The sequence below is a fragment of the Dermacentor silvarum genome, chromosome 1, assembly GCF_013339745.2.
Source record: "Dermacentor silvarum isolate Dsil-2018 chromosome 1, BIME_Dsil_1.4, whole genome shotgun sequence".
Taxonomy (NCBI): domain Eukaryota; kingdom Metazoa; phylum Arthropoda; class Arachnida; order Ixodida; family Ixodidae; genus Dermacentor; species Dermacentor silvarum.
The window spans coordinates 37,278,858-37,291,772 of NC_051154.1; the positions used below are offsets into that span (position 1 = coordinate 37,278,858).

Sequence of the window (12,915 nt, forward strand, 5' to 3'; positions counted from 1 at the left end):
TCGGAGAGCGCGGGAGATCTTATCGCGCTGCCGCGCGGCGAGACGCGCGTGCCACGGTGGCCTCGCGGCAAGGCGCTGACGCGCGGCAACTTGCCGCTCGCTGCATGACGCACGCGTTTTTTGCCGCTAGCGTGGCCGTACCCTTATATACCGAATATCTATGAGCCAAAACCAATTTTAGGGCTACAACACGTCATGGACACCATCTTTATATAGCAAATACGGATCTCAAGGGCCATACTTTTGCTGGCGGAAACCGAAAATACGTCATAGTTGTCGCCCCCGGCAATTTAGGCGGCCAATGCCATCGTCAAGCCACCAAGCCAAGCAACATGAAAAGTCAAAATCCCGCTCGGGCCGGCGCAGGGTGGCAGTTCGCAACGTAGGATGGGGGAACGGTCCCACAGTTGCGACGCAACAGCGGGGTTGCCAATGCATTGAGTTCTAAGGGAGCTGTGCCGGGACCGGTTGAAAACGACGTAACAGCCGCGAAAACGCAGGCCCCGGGAACGTAACAGCGAGGTTCTATACGACGCTACGACGCCATCGTGACGCTCGCTCTTCGTTTCCGATGCCTCGCGCTTGTGCGAAACGACACGCGTCCACGCATCCGGTACCTGGTGTGACATTCCGAGGATGAGTGCTTCGACGAAAACGGAAAACGGGTGCGCGTTACAATTGAGGGTGCGTTAGAATCTGCATATAACGAAATCCTCTTTATAACGAAGTTTTTCGGGAATTTGTCAATTTCGTTATATCCAGGTTTAACTGTAGTGACTTATGCTCTAATGTTAGTCGAAGTCAAAATACGTCTGTGTAGTACTATAATTTTGTTTTGCACCAAAGAACCAGTTTAACATAATTAATCTGTAGCCCTCTACTACAGTGTCTCTTGTAGTCGAGGTGTAATAGTGAGACATGTAACCCTATCGTCAATGTTATGCTGGGCTCGGGAACATGGTCAGAACCGGTACAACGACCTTGCCAATAGAAATGCACACTCAGTTTCCACACTAGAGATACTACCTGATCCTCTCCCTTCAGATCCTCCTTCTATACTTTTAGCCCCCAAATTGGATCGCATCAGGACACACGTACTTAATCTTTTCGTTTGGAGGAAGGTTTCTACAGAGACAACAGGCTGGGGTGGCCCTTTTACATTCCGTCACCTGGTTTGGGGTCCAACACCTGAAGTCCCTGTGAGCTGTTTAAGTTTGCTGCTCTAGCATCTACAGAAAACATGCACCACCTACTATTGTGGCTCTGCCCATGGACAAGGTATACTCGAGAGAGAATTCTAAAAGCTGCCAAGCTATAAACTTATCAGAATTATATACGTTGGCTCGTGGAAGATAAGTTCTCAAAACTAATACTGCAATTTCTACATGAGTGCGGCCTCCACACTCTTGTAAATACACATATGGGTCCCTGAATACTGCTCTTTATTATGCTTGCATGTATGCCTTGTGTAAATAGCATTTCTAAGCCTAGTGCCTACTTTACAGAGTTTCTTTCATACTCCACAGCAGCTTGCGTGGCACCATGGCATAAAATGTATGTGTTCATTTTAGCATGTTTCATGCATTCCTGACTTTTTACTGCTATAGTGAGGTGCTCTAATGTGGAATGCTTGCACCTGAGTAATTTAAAGTGTGTAGTACAGAGGGGAGTAGAGCTTCCAACACAACACACACCCATCCATCAGTTCTGGTTTGTTATGATTGCAGGGCAATAGTATATGCAGACAAGCAGGATCACGAGTGTAATGCAGTATCCCTGGCATTATTGGCCTAGATTTTATGTAAGCTTACTTGATTCTATAAGTTGCCTCTTTAAATAGGTTAATGCATGTTGCCTTGTTGCCTATCAAATCATTGTTTTTGTTCATTGATCTAGCTACAGCCTGCAGATTGGTGGAGTGCCTTCCATATACAGTTAAATTTCAATATAACAAAGTTGGTAAAATTGGCATTTTACTTCGTTATATCAAAATTTTGTTATATTGAAATCCAGCCTTTTATGCTAATTAATACAGTCTCCAACAAATTTTGCCTACATGGAAGGGGACATATAGGAACATTTTCTGAATTTCTGAGCCGAGAAAACAAAAATTTTTTGTTGAACTTGAGAGTCGACCATCAAAGATATGAATGAATTAAGGGGGGACGCGGCTTTCGCATCGCGAAAAATGGCTAAAAAATCGATTTTTTGAAAATCACATTTTCAGTTTCTGTAACCCTTATTCTATCTGATTCCGAAATATCATCACTGAAAACCAAGTAGAAGTGCTCTAAAAAATTTTTTTTATCAGCCAAGGTGCCGAAAAATTGCGCGGAAATCGCGAAAAAACGGCGTTTTTCAAGCCACGATATCTCCGGAACGGCGCAGCCGAGCGCCGCCATCTTGGTCTCGTTGGAAAGCGCATTTCTCCGTCTTCAAATCTGCCGCTTCAGCTATCTCCTCCATACAGAAACAAGCACACAAAAAGCAAATGATTGAAGGTCGTGCCGAAGCCACCGATTGGCCGCGCCCGCCACGTGACTCCAGCGCGGTTCGCCATTGGTCCGGTGCTCGCTCCGTGATGGCGTCGTCTGCTCCGCTTGTTGCGGTCTCCTCGCGAGCTCCGGACAGTTTCGATAATCTCGACGAGTGTTAAAGCGGGCGCTACGCGGACATCGCAGTAGCGTGACCGATTCCGCTTTTTGTGGACGTCTCAGACCCGCGGCTAAGCATTCCGAGCATCGGTGACGCGGACTTCGCGACCGAGCTTCGGGCACGGAATGCTCGGACACGCGGCTAAGCCTTTCGCGCGTAGGCGTGTCCGACTCGGCGATGAAGCACATCGCGCGCGGACTTCTCGGATCCTTGCCTAAGCATTTCGCGCGTCGGCACCTCGGACTGTGTGACTAAGCTAATCGAGCATCGACTCGTCGAGCCCGCGGCTAGGCATTTCGCGCGTCGGCACATCGCTCATCGAGTGTCGACTCCTCGGACCCGCGGCTAGGCAATTCGCGTGTCGGCACATCGCTCATCGAATGTCGACACCTCGAGCGTCTATTCCTCGGACCCGCGGCTAGGCATTTCGCGCGTCGGCACCTCGGACTGCGCGATTGAGCTTACCGAGCGTTTGGACCCGCGACCAGGCATTTCGCGCATCGGCACCTCGGACTGCGCGACTAAGCTCGTCGAGCGTCTATTCCGCGGACCCGCGACGAGGCATTTCGCACATCGGCACCTCGGACCCGCGACTTGGCACATCGCGCGCCGACTCTATTATCGTAATGCCACGATATCTCGTAACAATACCTATCATACCACCCCTTTATTTCATAAAGAGAACCTCATTATGAGCTCTATTCACTAGGCCACTTGGGCTGGCACAGACACCTGGCTGCAGAAGTGAGGCATGATACAAAAGTACAGGCTGGAAAGCACCTAGCAGCTGCATTGCTGCCCTATCTATCAGTGGCTCTCCTAACCTCCATAGCCATTGTCAATGGAAGATGATTCAGAAGGCTGCTGAGAGCCTTCATTCAGTAACATGGTCGATTCTACCAAAAGAAAACAATGCCTCACTGACTGCACTAGAGGCTGCTATCAATGAGACAGTCTGCAGATACAACGCTAGAACTACTGTATATTTATGCCCACATAGTTCTGCACCTCACTTGGTTTGAAACCCAGGCACCATGCTCTTTGTAGAGCAGCAGTAAAGAAAATGCCATACAAACATGAAAAAGGCAGAACGAAGGCTCAGCAGACCAGAGGCGACATGTCCAAGAAGCCCCACGTCACAAAACACATCAAAGATTACAACTTTGGTGCCTTTTAGAGAACTGAAGAGAAGGTGCAACTTTGAGAGCCGTTTTCTCAAAACTGTTTTTTCGCCTTTCTGCTCAGTTTCTGGAGCTGATTTCTTCGTTACCGTTTAGCCTATTTTGATTCTGTTTTTTTTGTCACGTTCCTTGGACTACAGTGCAGGTCGAGACAGTCTCGTATTTTTATCTTGACTTTTTATAAATTTATGGCATGGCTATTCGTTCACCCCGAAAGTGTGCTTGGTGCGAAGGTAACTTGAAAAATGACTATCTAAAAAATTTATGTTGCGAAAAAAGAAAAGTAAGACTGTCACGACCTTCAGCACGCTTTGAGCTATGCAGTCAATACTCAACGAGCCTTCCATCATGTTTTTTAAGCTCCCTAGGCCCTCCAGAAAGTTCAAGAGAGAAAAATTCTGCTCAATAAAATGTTCTCAAGGTATCACTCTGAAACTTTTATGGAAGTATCAGGGAGACATTCTAAACATTTGTGCCAATTTTCATCAAAATCCATGAAGAAATCAGGAAGTTGATTTTCAAAGCCACGTCCCCCCTTAATGGTTTCATGCCATGTCGATGATCTCTTCAGATTGATGGTACGATGCGAAGGTTTCACATCCATTCTGTCACTGCGGCTGATAGTATTGGCTGCAGTGGGACGATGCTATCAAGAAGAGCACTGGCTGAGGGGAGCTAATGCTTCGGCTGCATCTCGCTTGAACGCGTCTCCGAAACTCGACATTACGTGAACTGTACAACTAAATGCTAGGAAAGAAACCGCACATAGGGCAATGACGTTCTCGGCTTGCCCAGCCTTTGACACCATCGCAGATTACTTTCAAAATAGGGCACACTGACAGCCATGCACAGCCACGGCCATGCTAGAGGAAGAGGTGCGCACTCACATGTCCCCCCTTGCTCGTGTGGGAAGACTGCGTGCCTCAAGCCACCATCCTTGCATGCTTTCCCTCTCATCCACAGCATATGGCATGCTGGGCACGAAAGGATATTAGAGAGCTTTAGCGTGTCCGGTATTCCAGTAAACACAGGCGAGCATGGCATTTTGCCAGATGAGCGGAGGGGTAAACGTGAGTGGCCTGCACAGTGCAGCCACCTGGTGGTGCAGAGTTCAAACAACCAAACTTAGAGCTAATATGGCTCTAACCAAGTGTAAAGCATTTTAAGCATTTAAAAAGATAACATGTTCACGGTTACACTGCTGCTGAAAATTTACACTAGCAGCAAAGTAGACTACACTTGGTTACAGCTGTATTAGCTTTGTGTTTGTCTGGTTTAGCTCTGTGCCACCAGGTGGCTGGGCACTCTGCAGGCCACTCACGTTTACGCCTCCGCCCATCCGGCAAAACGTCCTGTCTGCCTGCATTTGCTGGTTTACCAGAGACATTAAATCTCTCCGTTATCGCACTCTGGACTTTACACTAAACATAGCGGCAAGAGGGTCTTGCTCATCCACTTCGGCAGCTGCTCTCTGTCGTGCAGCGCACAATTTGAAAGGTGTGTCGCAATGAGCAGCATGTAATTCAACAATTTGACCATCTGCGTCCACGGTAGTCTCCCTTTATTGCCTCAGTATACCTTCGTGGTGGCAGTTTAATTTTGTTATATTGTGTATAAACACACTTCGTTATATTGAGGTTTAAAACAGAGTAAAACTTCGTTAACAGAAAGTTGAAGGGAGAGGCAAAATTACTTTGTAATATCCATTACTTCGTTATATCTATTATTATATCTAAGAGGACTTCAAGGGGAAGTTCACTTCATTATACAGTCGAGTCCCGCTACAACGAAATTCACTGGACACGCGATAAGTTTCGTTGTGGCAGAACTTCGTTGACGCGAAATTAGTATGTACAGTCGAACCCCGCTGATACGTTTTTCACGGGACCGTAAAAAAAAAAACGTAAGAGCCGGGAAACGCAACAGCCGAGAAACAGGAAAAACTGAGAAATGGGAGTAGTGTTGAACTGCATACAATATTATTTTAATTCTTACGCATGAAAAAAAGTTGTAATTTCGCCCGAATGCCGAAGCATCGATTGCGATAGCAAATTAGTAGACAGCTATACAAAGTAAGGATACTAGTTTTATCGTCCGTATAAACTTGTAAACATTCCCTTATTAAGTGTATTAACAAGCATGGTGTCAGTGCCCACAGGCAAACATGAACACATCACACGCGATGAGCACGGACACGCGCTGTCAAACGCTGGCGTGAGAAAGCGCCGCTGCAGAAGCGAGCGAAGTGACCTTCGAGCTGTTGTCTATCGCTTCAACGCCAACTGAGTGACGAGAACACACAGCACGCACAAAGCTACGAGCCGCCGAAGCACCTACACTGTGGCGACACTGCCTAGAGTCTGCACCTACACTATGGCTACACTGCCTAGAGTCTGCCCCTACAATATGGCTACACTGCCTAGAGTCTGCCCCCAACGCAGATCGCTTTCAAGATATGGCCTATGCACAGTATGCAGTTAAAGCCAGTGTGCAACGCCGCCCCCTATCCCTCCCCCCTTGCTTCCTCGGCAACGAAAGAAGGCGTGCTTCCTCCCTGCTTTTCTTTATTTCGCGCGCGAGATTTAGACGTGGTCCTCGGCTCCCCTCGCACGCTTTCACTCGCACATACAGCGCGCAGCGACGGCGTTATCGCCCTTGGACTTAATACGGAACATCTATGAGCCAAAACCAATTTTACGGCCACAACTCGTCATAGACGCGATCTTTAGGTAGCAAATACGGATCTCAAGGACCATACTTTTGCTGGCGGAAACCGAAAATACGTCATAGGTGTCGCCCCCGGCACTTTGGGCGGTCAATGCCATCGTCAAACCACCTAGCCAAGCGACATGAAAAATCAAAATGGCTGCTCGGGCCGGCGCGTGGTGGCAGTTCGCAACGTATGATACGGGAACGGTCCCACAGTTGCGACGGAACAGTGGTGTTACCAATGCATTGGGTTCTATGAGAGCTGTGCCGGGACCGGCCGAAAACGACGTAACAGCTGGGAAAATGCAGCACCCAGGAACGTAACAGCAGGGTTCTACTGTATATCTGTATGCCAAACGGCAAAGCCGCGAACAAAACCGAAACCATCGTCCGGGAAATCTTCGCGATGACGTGGGGGCAAAGGTTGAGACCTACCGAAGGCGCTCAATTAAGTGTCAATTTCACGAGAGAATGCATTTTTCGTACATTGCGGCCAACGCCTAACCCAATGCACGTCCCCGGCCGATCGCGAAACACTCATTTTGTGGCACATGCACCGTCGCAAGGGAGTGGTTTGAATTATCACAATTTCACTGCATATTTATGACAAAGTTGGCAAGCTTGCGCTTACCGGAAGTTTTATTTCCAGAAGGCGGTCAGCCTGGATTTCTTACGCTTCACGGCAAGCAAAGGCGTTAAGCGAGTCTCACAGTCTGTTAAAAGAGCCATCGCAGTGTCATTGTCGTGGGCTCTGATAGCATTTCTGATGAGGTCAAAAGAATCCATTACTTTCAAAGCAGTCACCAGAGTCAGTGTGTCTAACATATTGTTATTTTCCCCAGACGACGAGACGTTGGCATTATGTTAACAGCGGCCGCCGTATCTTGAAAGCAATCTGCGACGTGCACAATGTGCGCGCCCGTGTGGGCCTCGTCTTTAAAATGATCTGCGATGTGGGCAAAGTGCAACTAGTGCCAGTAGAGTTGTGTGCGCTGTCCTCCTGTGCTTTCGACGTTTAGTTCTCGTTGAAGCGAAAGACGGCACGGAGGGCAATTCGCTTTCTGCTATTGCCGCGCCGCCTCACTCCAGTGTGTTGACAACGGGTTTCCACGGTCATTGAGCGAGATGTGTTCATGTTTACCTTTGCGCGCGTGACACCGTGTTTGGTAATTTAGTTAGCAAGCGAATGTTTACAAGCTCATACGGTCGATAAAGCTACTTTCATTAGTTCGTATAGCTGTCTACTAATGCTATCGCAATCGATGCTTTGCCTTTCGGGCGAAACTGCGAAATTTTTTCGTTCCGCTTTCTGCCTCGGTGATCATATGTGCCTTCTCCTCGAGAGAGATAAATTTACACTTCTTTGTTGGCGTAGCCATTTCGACCGGATAAACACAACAGAAAATGGCAGCAATTGTGGTGATCCCGTGCAGTCTCGCGTAGGACGTGATGACCATGCGTGGCTATGGATTGCAGTGGCTTAAATCAGTACTTTGAATTTTATTTCGTTTGCAAAAACCTTGTTCAAGCGGACATACGATCGTCACAGCTTTGGAAGGGCCTTCTAATTTAACTGCTCGGCAGTTCCAATTTCAGTTCAGTCCCAGTTTCGTACTCGAAAAGTTCGTTGAAGCGGAAATACCGAATAAAACACTCGTTATGAAGAGACTTTCTTTGTATTATTTCTACAGGCAGCTGATGGGGAATCAGGAAACCTTCGTTGTGGCAGAAATTTCGTTGTAACGGCGTTCATTGTAGGGAGATTTGACTGTATCCGTTATTTCGTTTCACCCATTTTCGTTATGACGAGGTTTGACTGTACATGGAGTTTTATAGACAAGAAGTTATAAAAAAGTAAACACTTTGTTATATTGAGAATTTCGTTATATTGAAGTTTGTTATACATCAGTTTATCTGTAGTCTTCATTGGACTGTGGGACCCGCCGTGGTTGCTTAGTGGCTATGGTGTTGGGCTGCTAAGCACGAAGTCGCTGGATCAAATCGCCGGCCACGGCGGCCGCATTTTGATGGGCGTGAAATGCTAAAAAACCTGTGCACTTAGATTTAGATGCACGTTAAAGAACCTCAGGTAGTCTAAATTATTCCAGAGTCTCCCACTATGGCGTGCCTCTTACGGAGAACCCCATAATTTAATTTCCAATTTTTTTTTTACTGTGGAAATAATGGGCATAAGCTGAGGATGGCATCTAAACTAATTTCAGTGTTTGAGAACTGTCCTTCTTTTAATTTATAAAGATTAGTTTGACTTGTGTTTAAGAAATGTCCTTCTTTAATTTATAGAGGTTAGTTTGACATAAATTTTACTTGTAAAGAAAAAAAATATTCAGACATTGACTAGCCTCGTCTTAAACCTGCCAAGAAGAGAATGTCTTCTACAACAGGATACATACACATATAATACAATTGCCTCATGCAGAAATTTTATAGTAGAGAACACATTGTACAAGTCTTCGTTTTACTATATCTCAATTTCTTCCTAGTCATTGTGGTGCAGTGTGCGGACTTTTTTTCTTGCAGCTTGTCTCTGGTAGCATCGAAGCAAGGGTAAAAGATGGCTTCACTGTGCGACTTCGCTCTGGAGAATGCGCATCTCTCCCCAGGCAGCACCTGTCAGATTTCGAGCCACACTGTGCACATCTTCATCGACTGCTTGCAGAAGGGACCAATCTCACCAACCTTGTTATTTTCAACTCCTCAGGGAATCTCGTATCCTTGTTCTTTATTTGAAACTGTTTTACAAATGCTTTTATCTATCTGGTCCTCTGTTATTGGCTGTGTTCACGTAAGTGTTTTGTAGTGGCTGCTGTGCTGAGTCTCCTTACTCAGCACTTCATACTTGAGAAGAGTCTATGAATAACGGACACTCAAAGTGCTTTGTGCTTTCTCTCTCTTGCAACTTGAGCATTGCCATGCTGTATTGGTGCTAAGTATCGGGGCTGGGTAAAGATACCTTGAAATTGTATCATGATACTGATACAAAATATTGAGGCGATAAGTAATTGAAATATGAATACAACACGCTAGCAGGTTAATTGCATTGAACATGATACTTGCCATTTGTATGTTAAAATACTTTGATAAGCAAGTTAATTTTTCATTATACTAGTGGCTCCACTCTAGGGTCCTGGGAAGATTGCAATAGTTGGCTTGTACTTTCTTAACTTCTTCCAGCAGACTGCATTCCTTTTGAATTTACTCTATTAAAGGGACACTATAGAGGCAAATAACTGGAGCTATACAGTCAAACCTGGATATATTGAACCCACATGTAACTAATTATTGTGTATACCGAACAACAGTAAAATTCCCTTGAACATTTTTCTATAAAGTTTTTATTTTATTTATCGAATTACCTGTACATCGAACATTTTTGTGATCCTCTTCAGATTCGATATATCCTGGTTTGGCTGTATTAGTAAATCACCCTTCTTCCCTTTCTTGATATTCTAGTCCTGTGCAACATCCTATTTTCTCAAGAAAATCTAGGAAGACTGACGCTTGCTATTTGTTAAAGTTACAAAGTACCCGCCGGGGTGGCTCAGTCAGCTAAGGCGTTGCGCTGCTGAGCACGAGGTCGCGGGATCGAATCCCGGCCCCGGCGGCCGCATTTTGATGGAGGCGAAATGCAAAAACGCCCGTGTGCTTGCGTTGTAGTGCACGTTAAAGAACCCCAGGTGGTCGAAATTAATCCGGAGCCCTCCACTACGGCGTGCCTCATAATCAGAACTGGTTTTGGCACGTAAAACCCCAGAAAGAAGTAAAGTTACAAAGTGCAGAGTTTCTTTGTAAGCACTGTGATCTGTATTCATATTCTTGATTGTGTTTGGTTATTAGAAATAACAGTTTAAAATAAAGCTGTCATACTTTAGAATAAGCTTTAATTGCCGAAATTGCTAGCCTTCAGTGACTCTGGACGTCTTCGGATTTTCTATTGATGTATCTTGTATCTTAAAGGGACACTAAAGAGAAAAATAAATTGAGCTGTAATAATAAATTACCTTTCTGAAATACGAAAAAAGCCACACTTACCATGACAGGAGGCTTGGCAAGCCAGAAAAGATGCAAAAATGAAAGACCAGTGGCGTTGCTGCCTTGAAGTTCCCACACCAGCATCTTGTGACGACATGAATTTTCACAGCATTTGCTCAGGCCTAGTTAATTTTTTATCTGCAAAGATGAACTACATTGTATTCTAAAAGAACCATAGATTAGACTTAGTAAGTTTCTAAAACTTTCACTGTACCACAGCGGCAAAAATATGAAAATATACTTGGAAATCTGTGTACCATTCCTCTGCAGAATTTAAAAAACTGAAGTGTGATACAATTGTTTTCTTTTGTAGTAATCACCACCTTATCTCGAAATTTCATCTCTCATCTATCTATCTCGCCTTTCTATTCCTCCTTTCCTGTCCCCAGTGTAGGGTAGCCAACCAGACGAATTTCTGGTTAACATCCCTACCTTATAATGAAGTCATTACTGCTTATAATGAAGTCATCAGTACATGGGATTGTCTTTGTTATAAATTTTATTTCGTTAAAAGCGGAGTGGCTATATGAGAGTCGTAATAACATGAGACGTACACTCCAACAGTGCGGGAGCTCAGAAAATGTATATATTGAGGCAATGCCGAATACAGGTAAACCTGCTTATAACGAACCTCCATATAACGAATTCCTGGATATAGCGAAGTTTTTCTATTCCCCGCCGTTACTCCATAGAAGCACATGTATTTGAGACCTCTACGTAACGAAGTGGCAGCGGGAGACCCCCTCGAAATAACCAATTTTTCCCGCCGACAACCTAGAGATTTGCCCCAAACTTTGTCATTTTTGCGTGAGCAGCAACCGGAAGCACCTTCACCGCCGTGACGGAATGCGAGGCAGGCCTGCATCCCTTGATCCGGTGATCTTGCCGTCGCGGGCGTGACCTTTCCCCCTCTCTTCATTAAAACCTGATCCTGCCGCTTGCTGCAGCTGGCCTAGCCCACCAAGCCAGCACTCTCATTTTCCAGTTGATGTTGCCGACGCGCTGGCAGACGTTGTGACACATCACACTTGATGAGCGCGGACACGCACTGTCAAACGCTGGCGGCGTGTGGAAGCACCGCTGCAGAAGCGAGCGAAGTGACCTTCGTGCTGTTGTCTATCGCTTCAACGCAAACAGAGTGCCGAGAACACACAGCACGCACAAAGCTACAAGCCGCCGAAGCACCTACACTGCCTAGACTCTGCCCCAACGCAGATTGCTTTCAAGATACGGCCCGCGTGACCGTGCGCCGCTGCGCCGTACGCAGTTGATGCCAGAGTACAGCACAACGCTGCCCGCTATCCCTCCCCCCTCCCTCCCTCGCCGGTGCCTCGAGTGCAACGGAAGGCGCGCTTCCTCCCTGCTTTTCTTTCGTGCGTGTGCGAGATTTATACGCAGTCGTCGGCTCCCCTCGCACATTTTCACTCGCACATACAGCATACGGCGCGCGGCGACTGCGTTATCGCCCATGGACTTTATAAGGAACATCTATGAGCCAAAACGAATTTTAGGGCCACAACGTGTCATAGACACCATCTTTAGAAAGCAAATACGGATCTCAAGGGCCATACTTTTGCTGGCGGAAACCGAAAATACATCTTAGTTGTCGCCCCCGGCACTTTTGGTGGCCAATGCCATTGTCAAGCCACCAAGCCAAGCGACATGAAAAGTAAAAATGGCCGCTCTTGTCAGCGCGGGATGGCAGTTCGAACGTAGGATGCGGGAATGGTCCCACAGTTGCGACGCAACAGCGGGGTTACCAATGCATTGGGCTCTATGGGAGCTGCGCCGGGACCGGCCGAAAACGACGTAACAGCCGGGAAAACGCAGCACCCGGGCACGTAACAGCAGGGTTCGAATGTAACACTATACGACGCCACGACGCCATCGTGACGCTCGCTCTTCGTGTCCGATGCCTTGCGCTTGTGCAAAACGACACGCGTCCACGTACCCAGTACCTGGTTGCGTTCCAAGGATGAGTGCTTTGACGAAAACGGAAAACTGGTGCGAGTTACAATCAAGGGCGCGTTAGAATCGAGTAAATACGGTAAGCGTTTCTTTTTCGAATTTTTGTGCCGAACCTGCATGTAACGAAATCCTCTTTATAGTGAAGTTTTTCGGGAATTTGCCAATTTCGTTATATCCAGGTTTAACTGTACTTGATGCAGTCGACTCTTGTTACAACGGACCCTCATAATCCGACAAAAAGTGTCCGTTTTATCCGAAGTCCGTAATATTCGAAACGCCTCACTTCCGAAACTTTGATCGCAATGTCTAAAAATGTTATTGCAAAGAGTGAGTGACGAACTTCCAAAGTAAA

General features: G+C 46.4%; 1 protein-coding gene across 1 annotated transcript in view; it reads left to right on the top strand.

Moving 5' to 3' along the window:
* Positions 1–12,915, top strand: part of LOC119460550 (protein RRP5 homolog) — a 122,538-nt gene that overhangs the window by 36,109 nt on the left and 73,514 nt on the right. Inside the window, exon 14 of the mRNA XM_037721486.2 lies at positions 9,084–9,272. Within this exon, the coding sequence (XP_037577414.1) occupies positions 9,084–9,272 (189 nt within the window). The remainder of the gene's footprint in view (positions 1–9,083; positions 9,273–12,915) is intronic.